Consider the following 17,083-nt stretch of genomic DNA (forward strand, 5'->3'; position numbering starts at 1 on the left):
TAGTGTAACATATTAGGATCTTTAAAGAAAGTACTTACATTAGACCCCATATAACGGCCGGTAAAATAAGTGCTTACATCGGACCCCATGGAAGGGTCGGAGATTATTAATTAATTAATAATGTAATTACAATTACAGTTTTTATTTCATTTTAATTTTTCTTTATTTTAATAAGTCGGATATACTTTTATTACTTAAAGCCAACTTGAGTTTTTAAAATATCGTTTTTTTTTTTTTGAGCTGCAAGGCTTTTCTCAACTGGTCCTCAGTTATTGAATCTGGAAATAAAAAGGATTCAAAAAGTGTTAATATATTGAAGTGGATAATGATTATTAAATAATTATCTTTTAAAATACTCACCGATCATTATTTCCATAACGTAGATTTTCTGTCATAATTTCCACCTCTTCTTTAGGCACATTGTCGTTTTCCACTGTTGAACTATACATTATGCTAACTGCTTGTCGTTCTTTTATTATCTGTTTATTTAATATTTTACACATTAGTAAATTATTTTTTAAGTAACTCACCTAATAATTGATCGCGGATCCGCTTTGCACTTCTCAACTCAAATTCTTGATTAAAAGAAAAGTTCAATCTCAAAACAAGACTTTTTAATCGTTAATTAATCTAACCACAAACCTCTTTAAAGAACGCATTTTTCATGAATTTAGAATATGGGCAATTCTCGAAAAATGGTAAACCACGACCGAAAAAAAAATCTTCACATTCATCGTATTTTTTTGTATAAAGTCATAAAGAAATATCCAAATTTTCATAATACAATGGATCCGTAGCATATCTCCGTTGTTTTTATAAAAAAAATTTGCGTGCAAACTGAAAAAATGTACTTTTTTCACTTTTAGCTTTATGTTTTATTATGTTTATGTTTTATTATTTCACAAAGAAAACATATGATATGTTTGCTCTTTTTCTACCAAATCTCTTAATATCAATCCAATAATAAGATAAAAAATGCAAAGTGAGCGAAAAAATGTTCAATTAACTGTTTATTTTTATTTTGCTTCTTATCTATGTATGTTCAAATCGTACGTTCGAGACCGAAAACATCATTTTATTGTAATTGCTTCGCATTAAGTGCAAGCAAGTGAATGAAACTTCGCGTGTTAAGTGATTTTGGTATATATATTTTAAATATAAAAAATCGTTACTCAAACCAATCTTTTTTTATTGATTGTCAAACCTATAAGCATATGTCGATTTTTACTAGCGTCGCATGGATTTAAAAAAAAAAATTTTTTTTTTGGTTTTTTTTAAACTATGTCGTTTGCAGTTACTTATTACTTGTTAGTTATTACTTATTATTTATTACATATTTTTCTTGCTATTAATAAATTTCAGTACATATTTCATGTTTAATAAAAATTTTTTTTTTTTTTGCTTTTAAATGTTATTAGACACATTAAATTGAGTTAAATCCGTTTGTTTTTATAAAATATGAAGTTATTCATAAAAAAAGTTGTGGTAAAAATAAAAATTTAATAAATAATACAACATGGAAAAATCGTACGTTTGCGACCGTACGTTCGCGACCGGAACTTAATTAAATTAAAAACAAGTAAGAAAGTTACAGTCAAGTGTGCTCGACTGTGAGATACCCGCTACCCAAATTTAATAAAGCCAAAATATTGCGGTATCATTTTCAAAATATACCGAAAATACTAAAAAAATACTAAAAATATACCAAATGATATGTTTGGTATATCGATATAGTTCACCATTCAAAATATACCATAGACGGCACAATGTACCAGATTGTCGGCCAAAGCAACTCAGACCCCTAGTAAGTAGGCGTTTTTGTCCATACAAAACTATTTCTTTAATAACTTCCACAAATTTTATCTGATCGCAACCAAATTTTCAGGAATCATAACTACTATAGTAATTATTGTATAAACCAAAATTCGCAACTCTAGCTTTAAAATTAAGCTTGTTATTCGATTTTTTTGATTTGCGGGGGCGGAAGTGGGCGTGGCAAAAATTTGAAACAAACTTGATCTGCGTGCAAACATAACAAATGCTGTCGAAAAAAAATTATAGCTCTATCTCTTATAGTCTCTGAGATCTAGGTGTTCATACGGACGGACGGACAGACACATAGACGGACAGACGGACATGGTTATATCGTCTCGGGTGTTGACGCTGATCAAGAATATATGTACTTTATTGGGTCGGAGATGCCTCCTTCTACCTGTTACATACATTTCCTGCCGGCACAAAGTTATAATACCCTTCTACCCTATGGGTAGCGGGTATAATAAATAAATGGAGATATTTTCTTGGGAGTAGACTTAATAGAAAGCTACATGATTCTATTTTAAAAGTAAAGTTATTTCTTTAAAATATTCCGTCTCATTCGCAGAGTTTTGCATTTTACTGTATTAAGCCAAAGTCGACTTCCACTTTGCGTACGTTCGCGACCGCATGTTTTTTGACAATATTATGAAAATTAAAAATCGATAAGTCCCATAATTTACACTAACCAAAGAGCTAAACAAATGCTATCGAAGAGTAAAAAAAAATTTCAGGAAACGTTTGCTTTCGATTTTATTTTATACCCGCTACCCATAGGGTAGAAGGGTATTATAACTTTGTGCCGGCAGGAAATGTATGTAACAGCTAGAAGGAGGCATCTCCGACCCTATAAAGTATATATATTCTTGATCAGCGTCAACAGCCGAGACGATATAGCCATGTCCGTCTGTCCGTCTGTGTGTCTGTCCGTCTGTCCGTCTGTCCGTCCGTCCGTATGAACACCTAGATCTCAGAGACTATAAGAGATAGAGCTATAATTTTTCGACAGCATTTGTTATGTTTGCACGCAGATCAAGTTTGTTTCAAATTTTTGCCACGCCCACTTCCGCCCCGCAAATCAAAAACGAATAACAAGCGTAATTTTAAAGCTAGAGTTCCGAAATTTGGTATATACAATAATAACTATAGTAGTTATGATTCCTGAGAATTTGGTTGCGATCAGATAAAAATTTTGGAAGTTATTAAAGAAATACTTTTGTATGGGCAAAAACGCCTACTTACAAGGGGTCTTAGTTGCTTTGGCTGACAATCTGGTATATTGTGCCGTCTAAGGTATACTTTGAATGCGGTACTACACCGATATACCACATATACCATTTGGTATATTTTCAGTATTTTTGTAGTATATTTGGTATATTTTGTGAAAAATATCGCAAAATATTTGTTTTTATTTAAAATGGGTAGCGGGTATCCCACAGTCGAGTACACTCGACTGTAGCTTTCTTACTTGTTTTAATTTATCTCGTACGAACGTACGTTCGCGACTTTGAGAAATGCCCATATTTAATTTATTAATTTGTTATATATATATGTTGTTATATATGTAATTGTTATAACATATATATATATGTATATATATATATACATTCGTTTTTTATAAGAAGTTGCAAAAATAAGGCAAAGGTTAAACTGATTTTAAAGCTGCAGCAAGTTATTTTCCTTTCTTTAGTTATGGTCAGAGTCACAGTAGCAGTTGTCAGAACATTTTCATATCAGGTTTGAGCACAATACTCTTATTTGCTTGCATGCAAATCTCTTTGCACGTTACTCAAACAATGCATCTAGAATGTAAAAGTTGTCTTTATATACTGCAGATGCACACAGCACAATGGCAGCAACTTGAACGACTATTTTTATTTTATTCTTTTTATATAGTTTTTTTTTTTTTTTGCTGTAATCAGGGGTGGCATTTTATTGAGATAGGACGTAGCTATAGTTTTATCAATGTGTGTGTATTCAGGTGTTGCCGAATTCTTTTACTGTTGATATTCTTTTCACTCACATGTGGCCCTCGCTGCTTTTTCGATGTTTGCTTTGGCACTGCCAAAAAAAAAGAGGAGAAAACGTTGCATTCTTGTGGGAGCAAAGTCGCAGCCACAAAGTGGATTCCTTTATCAACAGACAGCATCTGGCGCTTGGGTGCAGGGCAATCTCGATACGGATATATTAAACTTATTTTTACAGCAACTCTCCGGAGGTTGTGCAATGTTAGTCGCCTTTCAGCCGCTCATTACTTGAGATACCCGCATTTGGTCTTCGGCTGCGCTTTTGCTCTTCGAATACTTCCTTGACTTTGGCATCACTTCCGGCCCGTGCCGTCGATTTAGCGAGCGCGATAAACTTGCTACCCGAGGGTACTTTTCAACACTGTCTGACAGACAGACAGTCGGAGGGCCAGACGCACACTTATAGAGTGAGAGAGAGTGGCCAGGAAAGAAGGAATGAAAGCTTAATATTTCTCAACTTGAGGCGGTTGCCACATCCGCTCTATATGAAAAAGAAGAAGAAGTACACACACACATACACACAAGCACTCACACCCGCACATACATTGAAGTTTTTCGTTTTATTGCTCAGCATTTTATTGCACAAATTTTAATATTTATTTTAGCTGTTGGTTTATTTTTCACTCTGCCAACGACTCTTAGCTCGTACATGTGTGTGTGTGTGTGTAAAGTGTATAGCCACACACACATACTTGCACACATGTTTGCTGCCTGTGTGCGTTTAGTTAGCATTTTTCTACCGCAACCACATTTTAATGTTTAACAAACTTGAATGGTGCCGTTGATGGCAACCAAACAAACTGAAACACACTGAAGAATACACATTCATTATCATACTTTCCTTTGCCATTTTCTATTTTCAAGTCTCACTGTGTGGGGGAAAACTTTGTTGAAATTATTTTAAATTCTAAAAGAGTTTGTTTTTCTTGCTTTTATGCTTTTGGTTCGCATCTTCAGTGCAGATGTGCTAACCACTTGTTTTTCCAACTTTACCAATGATTTCCAAGATTTACTCCCGACTAGAATATGGTTTAATTTTACAATTATAACAAACCAAATGCAAGTTAAGCTGTTATTGACTTGTTTGTATTCTATTTATTTACCATCTCTCTCAGAATTGAACAAAATACTAGTCTAGAGGGATTACAAAAATTATTGCCAAATAACAAAAAGAAGAATGCTTAGTGATTGGTTCAGCAGTAGCCGCAAAAAAAAAAAACTTTAAGAAACTGCAGTTTGAACATTGTAATTTCGATCACTCTATTGTATTTTGTTCGTATCGGTCCGCTGTATTAGAATTGTACTGCCAGATTATAATATTTTGAACAATAAATAATATATTTGATGTCAAATGCGAGGTGTTACTCATGGCTATAGAAATACCTCTATAGTTCAACACTTGGTTTTATATTCTGTTCATAAAACTGGGAGCAAGTTTGGATATTAATCGATATCTGTAAAAGTCCAAGTTGCTGGTTATATGTACATATTTGCACATGACATGTGGCCGACATGACTGCCTACCCATAGTTTTTAGTTACCTTTTAATTTTTTTTTGTTTCATTCTATGGATTCTGTGAACGGAGCTGAAATCCCAAACTTAAATACTTGATGTAATTTGTACTTGGCTTTTTTCCAAGCTACATCCCATATTTCTTATCAAGCCTTTCAAGGTCCTCACATACTTCTTAATGCACCACTAGCCTTTCTCCTTTGGCCTTAGAGTTTAATTTTCTGCGAAATAATGGCGCGAAATGCCAATCTACAAAATTCTTCTAAAACGATTACGTAATTATTATCTAAGACCGACACCATTTCCGTTTAGACGATTATGTAATATATCGACAGCCGACTATTACAACCACTATATTATATATCTAAAACAGTCGATAGATATTAAGATAATGTCATCTCCAGTGCGATGTCACACACATTTCTAATTGCAGTGTTGCAAAACGAAGACGCATTTATTTGTGAAAGAGGTGTCATAAATAAATGGGAAACTAAAAACTGATTAATTTCTATAGCATTTCTAACTTTCTAAGGCAATTTGAGCCAATTCATAGGGATTAATCGCGATTGTTACTTTGTTTCTAATCTTACATTAAGCGGAAAACATGGAAGAAAAGTTAAAAAACTTTTTTGCCCCATCGGTGTGGAGTGATTCGTCGAATGCCAAGAAACACGACCGTGAGTTTCGTATCAACCGATGCATAAAAACCCTAGCCAACATTTTACGCTACGAGGGACTGCCACCCCAGAGGAAACGAAAAAGAATTTCGCTGCCACACTGTCGGATCAGTCGATGAATGCCATTGCCGAGACCTATCTGGGTACGACTTTGAATAAGCGAGCATTGCAAATGCTTGGCGATATATTACGCTCGAATGTGAACAAACTGATGGTGGAAGCCGTCAAATATTGTAGGCACACTCGGGCCACGCAACTCACCGTAGAGCACGTGCAACAGGCTCAAATCGAGATGGGCTGCAACCTCTATATGCTACACATTGATTTCGACTGCGAGGAGATCGAAGATCGGAATATAGTCAAAATGTGGATGGAAGAATGTCTACTGTCAATGGGAAACCAAGTTGGTCTTTCAATGCCAATTATCAAATTGCCCAAGCCAATGTTATTGAAGTCGGACTGGAAGCGTTGGAACCGCGAGGAGATCGTAATGCTGCAGAGCATCAGTCGTTATCCTCTATCGCGGGGTCAACAGAAGTTTTATGTAGAGACCACTGAGAAACTAGTGGGTGTCTCGGAAGAAGATCGTCTCGCAGCTCTAAAGATTATGAGCCTCGATCCGGCGGTACACCATGTGCTGTCCCAATTGGCCATCTTTATTTCCGAGGGTATTCGGGTTAATATCAAGGAAAACAACTTTATCATCTTGACGCATTTGTTGCGCTTGGTCGACGGTTTGATGCGCAATCGCTATATCAACCTAAAGCCCTATGTGAGTGTTATTTATATATAAAGTAACGAAAGTTTAATACCCTCTCTCTTGTTCAGATGCATCTCATTTTGCCGGGAGTGGTGTCTTGTGTTGTGGCCAATCAGATTTCTGCTTTTCCCTCAGTTGAGGATCATTGGGCTACAAGGGAATTTGCCGCCAGTCTCACAATGAACTTTATTCTCCACTTTGACAGCGATGAGCAGTCTATTGAGAAGAAAGTTCTCAAGTAATTAATGATAATAAAATACCAAAGACAAAATATATATACAACAACTTCAATTTCAGAATATACTTGAATGGATTGGAGAAGCCGATGTCGTCGTTAACAACAATTTATGGCTGCATTGTCGGCATTAGCAAATTCGGCAAGTGTGTCTTCTATAAGTATGTGACGCCAAGAATCGCCTTTATTTCGGATCGTATTGAACCCTTTCTGCAAGACGAATCGTTGGAGAAGAGTGACTTGCGACGCATGGCTGCCAACCAAATACGGCTTCGCATCGCGATGGAGTGTGCTCCGATTTTGAAATATCAATTTGCAACTAGGGCTGATTATCCTGAGGTTGGTTTCAATGAACGCTTATATTATGAGGAGAAATACAAATATGTGGGTAAATCGATATATCAGGCTGTTATATTCAGTCGCATGCAAGATGATGTCTGTGATTTAGTTCGAGCAGAAGTATTGGAAAAAAACCATTCTATTCAGAATTAATATGCCAAAAAATTATTCTCAATAACTAAAAATTAAACATAATATAATAAATCTTAACATCTTCACATAGAAAAAGTTACATTTTTAAAAAAAAAATTTTTTTATGTGAAATTTGTCATTTCTTCTCATATTTAATTACAATATATTTTATTCAGTTGTACTTGTTAACTATTGATCACGAAAAACTTAACATCAAAGCACTAAAGAAATTTTTGAGGTTTTAGAGAGAAATTTAATATTCATAAATATAGAATGCAAAATATTTATTTTGTATATTAAATTGTCAGCCAAACCAACTAAGACCCATAGTAAGTAGCGTTTTATCCCAACCAAATTTTCAGAAATCATAAAGAATGTAGTTAATTTTGTATGTACCAAAAATCACAACTAACTAGCTTCAAACTTACGCGTGTGACATACTTACGATTTTAAATAAATAAATAAATTTAACAAAATGTAAGCAAATGTAAACATTAATAGGAAAATAAACAAATGTTTAGCAAAAACAATTCATAATTATAAATAAATTAGCAAAATTTGTACAAATTTTGTTGTTTTTAAATTTGTTAACTGATTCCATTAACCATTTGCGCACTTATGCACAGTGGGCGATTTGGTCTCGCTAGCGGCATTTAATTAATAACTTCTATACTAAAATATATGTCTTCAGAAGGTCTTTTTTCACTGATCAGAGAAAAGTCATAGATTTTTTTAAGTTAAAAAAAATTTTGTTTTACTTTTTTTTTTTTAAACTTCAATTATCAAATTTCATATATAAACTTTATCTAAAAAATGATGGAATGATGGAAAAAAATGGGATAACTTCTGACTCAGAAGTTCTGAGTGCAATACTAAAAAAAGATCCCTTTTTGGTACTAACACTCTGCCTAAAAAGTACCATAGTTTGAAGGCTAGCAGGTAATAGCAGTTCATATTACACATTTTGGAGGCCACTGATTCACACTTTCGGCTAATAAAAGAGTTAGACTGAATCCACTTGAATCCAGTAAGTTCGACTCCACGAAAGACAGGTGTACGCTAATCCGGACTCGTTGTTAATACACTGAATTACCACTACGTTTTATGAGCTACACATTTATAGACCGGTCACAAACATTGATTTTTTTTGTAATACATACATTCCTTGAAGATAATAAAAAGCAAAACTTTTAATAAAAATTGTAAATTTCCGAGGAAGAATTTTCTAGAGTTCTTTGAAAAATCATATCGTGTGTTTGACCGTTCACAGCTGATGATCAGTTGATCGTAGAGCTTTTAAAACGCTTTGATAGATCTAATCAAAGCATCTGTTGACTTGTGAAAAAATATCAACGCTTTTTTAAATTTCAAAATTTGAATTAAATGCTGCTAGCGAGACCAAATCGCCCACTGTATTATGGTGAGCTGAAATTATGAATTATTTTTCCTTTCATCGGAATGTAGCACATTCGAAAAAGTTCAATGTCCAGATATTCACTTGCATAAAGTTTATATTGGGTTTAAATTAATTGTAAACTCATAAAAGTATTTAAAAATAATACAAAAAAAAGAACAAAAAAGAGAGTAGATTGTGACGAAAGCAAAGGTTAGAACTCAGCTACTTAATAAATAATATAAATGCAGTAGTGGTTGTGTTTTATATTCCACGTTTTCGAATAGTATCAAGCTAATAATTTTAATGTATATTAGCACTAATAGTTAATGTTAGTTACACTTAATAGTTAATAATAAGTTAAAGATAGCAAAAAGGTTCGGTTTTCTCAATGCTTTAAATTCTGCTTTAGAATTCTGCTAAGTGTCAAAGCAATTCTGCGCATCAGCCAGTGATTTGTTTATAATTTGAAAATGTCACAAAATATATAAACATATGTATACGTACGTATGTATATTATAAACATCTATCAAAGATAAATATAAGCAAGTTTGAAAATTCCATTGTGTGAATTATTCTTGCAATTACTCATTATTTTAGTTAAATTATCAAGAGTTGGAGTTGTATGGAAAAGTTTGCAATATTCGAAATTTTCTAACTTTTTTCGTTTTTACAAAAACAAAAGTAGAAAACATAAGAAATAAAATATTGTGAAATTATTTTTATTATTCTTCTCTCTTTCTTCTTCGCGCTCAGAATAAACATAATAGCAAACAAGTAAGTCGAGTGTGCTCGACTGTGAGGTACCCGCTACACATTTTGAACAAAAGCAAAATATTGCGTTATTATTTTCAATATATATAAAGACTACAAAAATACTGAAAATATACCAATTGGTATATTTGGTATATTTATATAGTACCATATTCAAAATATACCATAGACGGCACAAATTTTCAGGAATCACAATTTCTATAGCTATTATTGTATATACCAAAATTATAGCTCTATCTCTTATAGTCTGACACTGAGATCCAGTGTTTCATACGGACAAACAGACGGACATGGCTAGATCATCTCGGTTCTTGATGCTGATCAAGAATATATATACATTATAGGGTCGGAGATGCCTCCTTCTATCTGTGACATACATTTCCTGCCGGCACAAAGTTATAATACCCTTCTACCCTATGGGTATCAGGTATAAAAATTGCAAACATCTGAGTGACTTTTAACCAAGAAAGAACATATATACATATATATGTATGTATGAGTGTATGCTTGCTCTGAACGTTTTTTTTATTGGGGTGTTAATTGTATATGAGTCGTTTTTTGCTTCGAACAAATCTTATCTTATAAAAATTATATATGCATGGCATGCATAATCATGAGAGAATATTAAGAGATTCGCTCACACTCAATGTTGAGTCAACAAGGGCGGCCAACATGTTCCATATATGTATTATTTATTTATTGTTTGTTATTATTAATTTTTTTTAATTTCTCACACAACTTACTTAACTAAATTTTTGTTTTATATTTTCATATTTTATATGAATATGAATAAGAAACTTATGTTTTATTAGATTAATATGTATGAAAGCTGAAAGTAATATTTTTCTTTTTGGATTAAAAAAAAAACCTAGTTAAACCAAACAATTATTATAACCACTTAACATAAAAGTGATCGATTAGCTTGGAAACGTGAGGGAACGTAAATAAACTTTCACACATATGAACATACATATATGATCGAAATGCTTAACAACATGTTTAATATACATACATACATATGTATAAACACACACAACTCGATCGAACTCGTTGTTGAGAGCGTGAGTTGGTTCGCTCGAAATGTTCGCAGTATGTTTTCACAAACCCAATCAGTCTGTCGGTTGCCCCTCTCTGGATCGTATCATACCAAATTTGATCCGCGATTATTCTTATCGGGGGCATTTACATATTTATTTTTTGTTTCACTACTTCTTTAAAATTTGTGATTTCGATTTAAAAGGCAATTTTGTTTTTTGTGGTACGACTTTTTATTTCGTAATTTTGTGATAACATATATGTATATAAGACTTTTTATACGAATAATACTAGGTATATGTTTCTGTAAATATATATATAGTATATACGATAACGCTTTGCTGAACTTGCTAAGTGTCCGATGAGTGTATTTTTTTTAACTTTACAAAATATATCTTCTTTGGTATCAAAAATATTGTGGATTATCGAGTCAATATAAGTGCTAAGACAACGATTGTTTTAAATGTAATTAATTATGTATATTATACTAAATCTTGCAGATATTTATTATTGGGGTCAAAAATTTGTGTTGAAACCGCAATAATCTTGATTGATTAAGATTCACAGCATTGCTGAGTATCCACAGAAATTTCTTATTAACTTAGGTAAAATTCCAGTTATCAACACCAATAATAACATCTTTTTTTGATATATTTTCAATATATCAACATAAAGTTATACATCAAATTATGAACGATTTAGTTACTGTAAATTTCAACGAAATACAATCGGAAGAAGAGGTAAGAGAATATTGCCATTCTGAAATAATTACTTCAGCTTCAAATCTTTAAAGCTTGGAAGAGGTAGCTATGGTGTTGTCCACAAAGCATCGTGGAAAACTGAATTAGAAGTGAGACAAATTGCTGTGAAAATAATTGAAGATAAACAAACCGAGAATATTAATTTCGAAAAAGATATTCACCGAGAAATCCAGAATCTACAAAAATGTATCCATCCCAATATAATAACGTTATATGGAGTCTCTATAAACACCAAGAATAACATTTGCTTACTGTTTGAATATGCGGATTGCGGATCACTCTACGATTTACTGCATCGCAAGAACTTGGAAGTTTCATTCAACGGGAATCTTGATTGGATACTACAATGTGCCAAGGTATTATGTTAAATGTTCTTTATATTTTCCTGAACTCACATTCTTTGTAGGGTATAGAGTACTTGCATAAAAAAAACATAGTTCATCGGGATCTTAAAACACACAACCTCTTACTTTTCAATGGGTATCGCACATTGAAAATATGCGATTTTGGTACAGTCAAAGAACTTGTAACAATGAATACAGAATTAGTTGGGACTATTTGTTACATGGCACCAGAAGTTTGCGTAAGTGCCTCGCATTTTTTTTTTATTTCTTTTTAAATAATTTGTTCTATTTTATTTTTCTTAAATAGAATGAAAATGGAAAATACAAGGAAAAGTGTGATGTGTTTAGCTTTGGAATCATATTTTGGGAAGTTATGTCAAGGAAGAAGCCATTTTACGAAATGCTCTCAGAAGATATGCATGTATTGGCTATTCAAAATCAAATTATTGATGGTAAGGAAAATTAATCCCAAAATTATATGAAATTTAAGGTTTTCACCACTCTAGGAAGTCGTCCGAATATAGAGGATGCGATGAATTTTGAGGATTCTGATTGCGTTAGGCCAATAATCGAAAAGTGTTGGGATCGTGTTCCAGAAAATCGGCCGACTATGCAAGAGATTTGTGAACTTCTCCCTATGTATCCTTTAGCTTACAGTTACATAAACGTTGAGGAGATTGAACTTGGCAAATTTGTAAGAAAAAATAAGCAATCCAAAGAGGTAAATTTGTAATAATTCTGATATTTATAGATTGGACGAGGAAGCTATGGTTTTGTCCACAATGCATTTTGCCTAATAAAGGGCCAAATCAAAGAAATGGCTGTGAAAATAATACAAAAGTACAGTGAGGAAAACGCAATATCTTTCTTAAGAGAAATGCGTAATGTTAAAATGTTGAATCATGAAAATATTGTTAGATTATATGGTGTCTCTAAATATTACGACAATAGCATTTGGTTACTGTTTGAGTATGCGGATTGTGGATCACTCTACAAATATTTGCATAACAAGAATATTAAAATTACACACAATGAGAGGATTGATTGGTTAGTCCAGTGCGCGAAGGTATTTAAAATGCTCTTTTTTATGACATATAATATAAATGATATTCTAACTTTATTCTAGGGTATTGAGTACTTGCATAGAATAAATAGAATTCATAAAGATTTGAAAACACAGAAATTATATCTGTTCGATGAATATCGTACATTAAAAATATGTGATAATGCTGCAGTGGGAGATTTTGCAGATATGAATACGACACAGGAAAATATTGCTCGCTATATGGCTCCGGAAATTTGTGTAAGCGCCTTTTTATACGAGAAGATTAAGAAGAAGTTGTATATTTTATTTACTTACATAGAATGCTAGTGGCGAATTTACAGAAAAGAGTGACGTGTTTACCTTTGGTATTATTTGCTGGGAAGTAATGTCCAGGAAGAAGCCATTTGAAGAATTTAAAGACATGGAGAAATTGGTTCTGCAAAATAAAATTATAAATGGTATGTGGTGTTAATAATATTTAAATGCTATTTTCAATTATTTTCTACTGCAGGGGAACGTCCGGATATAGATTATTTGAAGGAGTATAAAGATGCAGATAGTTTATTGCCAATAATTAAAAAATGTTGGGACCAAGATCCAAGTAATCGGCCGCCGATGAATGAATTGTGTAATCTTCTTCCCAAATATCCTCGTGCTTCCACTAAAGTAAACTACAATGCCTTAAAACTGGGCACATATGTGAGAAAACAGACTTTTAGAATAAATTAGTCACCAATTAAATTCATATGTTTATTATAGATTGGAACTGGTAGCTATGGGCTTGTCTTCAAATCAACTTGGCAAACAGAATATGAAGTCCGAAACATTACTGTAAAAATAATTCGAGATGCACAAAAACAAAAGGCCATCCAAAAAGAAATTTACGATTTAAAAGAATTACATCATGCGAATATTGTCAAACTTTATGGTTTTTCTATTGATCGCGAAGATAGAATTTTGATGCTCGTTGAATATGCAGACTGCGGATCGCTCTGCAATTTATTGCATCGTCCAGACAAGGAAGTTACATTCTATATGGGCCTTGATTGGATATTGCAATGCGCCGAGGTGTGTAAAATGCCCCTTTTTTTTTCCTTTCTAATGATTGTTGTAGGGTATGGAATATTTGCATGGCAAAAACATCCTGCATCAGGATCTTAAGACAGAGAACTTGCTACTTTTCGATAATTTTCGGATATTGAAAATATGCGACTATGGTAGAGTAAAGGAATTCGCTACCATGAATAAGGAGTTCAGTGGGATAGATAATAGGGCTCCAGAGGTTCGCGTAAGTATATGTAAATATGTGAAAGGAAATAAGTATTTAATACGATTGATTTATTTATTTACATGAAAGACCAATGGGAAATATACAGCAAAAAGCGATGTGTTTAGCTTTGCCCTTCTTTCATGGGAAGTAATGTCTAGAAAAAAATCTTTGGCGACCATAATGAATGGTAAGATTAACAAATAATAACTACCCAGGATTTCTCATTATTTTCTTATGCTCCAGGTGAACGTCCAAATCTGATTGAAATGATGAAACATGAGGATATTGATGTCGTAAAATCAATAATAATGAAGTGCTGGGATCAAGATCCAGATAAACGACCGACGATGAAAGAACTATGTGTACTCCTTAAAATTTATCCGTTAATTAATTTTGAGGACATACAATTTGGAAAAAGGGTAAGGAGAGTTCGATGAAAATTTCCATCAAACGATTTACTTAATTTTTCCCATTTATAGTTTGAGAGGGGTGGCTTTGGTGTAAGTTACAAAGCAATTTGGAAAACCGAAGGTCAAGAGAAAGATGTTTCTGCGAAAATACTGCTAGATAAAACTTCAAACTCTGAGAAAGTTTCAAGAAGAGCAGAAATGCTTGTTCTGAAAAAGGTTCACAATTTAAAACAATTGAATCACGAAAATGTTGGCACATTATACGGCGTCTCCAAAGATCCAGAAAACACCATTTACTTCTCACTTTATGAGTACTCCGAGTGTGGATCAGTCCATAATTTCCTACATCGCACGAAAAACGAACTAACCTATGTTGAAAAGATCAATTGGATGTTGCAATGTGCTAAGGTATCATTAATATATTTATTATTTTTGAAATGTTTTAACTACATTTCTGTGATTTCCTTTAGGGTGTGCAATATTTATGGAGCCAAGGAATTACTCTTCGGTTTATTAAACCACACACCTTAATGCTTTTTGATGATTTTCGTACCTTAAAAGTATTCGATTATGGATCAGCGAAAGAAGTATCAAAGTTTAATAAACAAGAAATGGTGCAGTTTGTTTATATAGCGCCAGAAATTCATGTAAGTTCAAAAAACCATTTAAATATTTCACAAAATAACGATTATTTGATTATCTTAGGATGCACGTAAGAATTCTGACTTTAAAAAAAGTTTAGTATTTAGCTTTGGCATTATTTTTTGGGAAGTAATGTCTAGGAAAGTACCATTTCACGATTATGAAATAGCAGACGTGCCTAAAATTATTATTTCTGGTAAGGCCAATCTCAAAAGTCCATAAAAAACATGTTCGTAACCTTTGTAGAAAGATTTTATATTTTTTCCCATTTATATTAATTCTCTTATAGGGTCTCGTCCGAATATAGATGATATAAAATCATGCAACGATGCTTATCTTATCAAACCAATAATTGAAAAGTGCTGGGATCAAAATGCAGAAAATCGACCAACGATCATGGAACTTTCCTCATTACTTTCATATCTGACTGCCGGAAAACTTTAAGATAATAAAATAAGAGCTGTAACGTAAAAATTGTAGTATATATAATGTTTTGTTGAACAGTATCAATAGACTAGGTGATTCAGAAAACGTGGAAGTTTAGAAAACGAAATTATCACATAAAATCAGATTAGTTTGCAAAATAATATTTTTGACAGCTTACCAAATGCATAATAACTTTTTATATATCGCTAATACTTTAACATAATTGTAGAAAAGCAGATACATGTGAGGTTTCTGTAAAATCTAATTCAAATTTTATCTACAAGACCAAATTATTTTTGAAAAACTAATGAAACAACCAGTCAATCGCAAATGTCATTGAATTAAAAAATAATGTTGGAAAAAATATTGTTTGAGCGAATTCTTTTAAACTTTCCACACATATGCAATTTATTAAAAAAATACCATATAGGCCTAAGCCTACTTATCATCCTGCCATAAATTTTTATTAAAGCGTTAATACTGCTTCAATACAGCTTTATACTTATTTTTTAATTTTTGAAATAAAATGTTATTTTACATAATTATGGCATTGTATTTTCAATTAGTGTTGATTACAACTTTTATTCACAAAATTACCAACACTGAATTCAAGTCAAAATCATGATTCATTTGTATGAATTAAGGACAATCTATGCTTCAGATTTTCAGTTTGCGCAATCAATACCTCGCGATTAATGAACTGATATATGAATTCAAGATTGATTTTGAAACTCGCTTACAATATGAATGCCAATGCTGTAACTTGCTCGACAAACAATAATACTAACAATAATAAATCCAAATACATACATACATACATATATTGTAGTTGTCAAGCTAATGTCAACAAGTAAGAAAGTTACAGTCGAGTGTGCTCGACTGTGAGATACCCGCTACCCATTTTTAATAGGGGCAAAATATTGCGGTATTATTTCAAAATATACCGAAAATACTAAAAATACTAAAATATACCAAATGGTATGTTTGGTATATCGATACAGCACACCATTCAAAATATGACGGCGCAATGTACCAGATTGTCAGCCAAAGCAACTAAGACCCTAGTAAGTAGGCGTTTTTGCCCATACAAAAGTATTTCTTTAACAACTTCCACAATTTTTATCTGCTCGCAACCAAATTTTCAGGAATGATAACTACTATAGCAATTATAGTATATACCAAAATTCGCAACTCCAGCTTTAAATTTACGCTTGTTATTCGATTTTTTGAAAGTGGGCGTGGCAAAATTTGAAACAAACTTGATGCGTGCAAACATAACAAATGCTGTCGAAAAAATTATAGCTCTATCTCTTATAGTCTCTGAGATCTAGGTGTTCATACGGACAGACGGACAGACGGACAGACACACAGACACACAGACGGACAGACGGACAGACGGACATGGCTATATCGTCTCGGCTGTTGACGCTGATCAAGAATATATATACTTTATAGGGTCGGAGATGCCTCCTTCTACCTGTTACA

At 32.9% G+C, this 17,083-nt stretch overlaps 2 protein-coding genes and 1 long non-coding RNA gene across 9 annotated transcripts in view; 2 read left to right on the top strand and 1 right to left on the bottom strand.

Annotated features, from left to right (window-relative positions):
* The first annotated feature begins 5,986 nt into the window (after positions 1–5,986).
* Positions 5,987–7,588, top strand: LOC133838650 (transcription initiation factor TFIID subunit 6-like). The gene is made up of 3 exons (XM_062269820.1): positions 5,987–6,804; positions 6,861–7,030; positions 7,090–7,588. Exons 1-3 carry the CDS (start codon positions 6,052–6,054, stop codon positions 7,517–7,519), a joined length of 1,353 nt encoding a protein of 450 aa, XP_062125804.1. The 5' UTR covers positions 5,987–6,051; the 3' UTR covers positions 7,520–7,588.
* A 3,661-nt stretch (positions 7,589–11,249) lies between these two features.
* Positions 11,250–16,371, bottom strand: LOC133835506 (uncharacterized). 2 transcript variants are annotated; one of them, XR_009893588.1, is made up of 4 exons: positions 16,339–16,371; positions 13,166–13,286; positions 11,623–11,802; positions 11,250–11,563 (listed from the first exon to the last, which is right to left on the bottom strand). It is a non-coding gene; the product is annotated as an uncharacterized LOC133835506 (long non-coding RNA). The 2 variants fall into 2 exon arrangements; XR_009893587.1 differs by lacking the exons at positions 13,166–13,286; positions 16,339–16,371 and adding an exon at positions 11,857–11,939.
* Positions 11,312–17,083, top strand: part of LOC133835497 (tyrosine-protein kinase JAK2-like) — a 30,755-nt gene continuing 24,983 nt past the window's right edge. For 2 of the 6 annotated variants that reach the window (XR_009893583.1, XM_062265460.1), the window contains exons 1-14: positions 11,376–11,440; positions 11,494–11,817; positions 11,868–12,044; positions 12,113–12,257; positions 12,312–12,499; positions 12,557–12,871; positions 12,932–13,108; positions 13,170–13,308; positions 13,362–13,549; positions 13,610–13,918; positions 13,965–14,138; positions 14,208–14,307; positions 14,364–14,539; positions 14,600–14,938. Coding sequence is in view for 5 of the 6 variants with exons in the window: in XM_062265460.1 (XP_062121444.1) it covers positions 11,390–11,440; positions 11,494–11,817; positions 11,868–12,044; positions 12,113–12,257; positions 12,312–12,499; positions 12,557–12,871; positions 12,932–13,108; positions 13,170–13,308; positions 13,362–13,549; positions 13,610–13,918; positions 13,965–14,138; positions 14,208–14,307; positions 14,364–14,539; positions 14,600–14,938 (2,802 nt within the window). In the remaining variant the exon portion in view is untranslated. Of the gene's footprint in view, positions 11,441–11,493; positions 11,818–11,867; positions 12,045–12,112; positions 12,258–12,311; positions 12,500–12,556; positions 12,872–12,931; positions 13,109–13,169; positions 13,309–13,361; positions 13,550–13,609; positions 13,919–13,964; positions 14,139–14,207; positions 14,308–14,363; positions 14,540–14,599; positions 14,939–15,000; positions 15,178–15,235; positions 15,369–15,461; positions 15,647–17,083 lie in introns of those variants that run through there. The other 4 variants (XM_062265457.1, XM_062265459.1, XM_062265458.1 and 1 more) reach the window with 4 other exon arrangements.

Source organism: Drosophila sulfurigaster, chromosome 2R (genome assembly GCF_023558435.1).
Source record: "Drosophila sulfurigaster albostrigata strain 15112-1811.04 chromosome 2R, ASM2355843v2, whole genome shotgun sequence".
Classification (NCBI taxonomy): domain Eukaryota; kingdom Metazoa; phylum Arthropoda; class Insecta; order Diptera; family Drosophilidae; genus Drosophila; species Drosophila sulfurigaster.

Coding starts and splice junctions, on each gene's coding strand:
- LOC133838650 (XM_062269820.1), top strand. CDS start 6,052: ATGCATAAAAACCCTAGCCAACATTTTACGCTACGAGGGACTGCCACC. Junction 6,805..6,860: donor ATATCAACCTAAAGCCCTAT/GTGAGTGTTATT, acceptor TCTCTTGTTCAG/ATGCATCTCATTTTGCCGGG. Junction 7,031..7,089: donor ATTGAGAAGAAAGTTCTCAA/GTAATTAATGAT, acceptor CTTCAATTTCAG/AATATACTTGAATGGATTGG.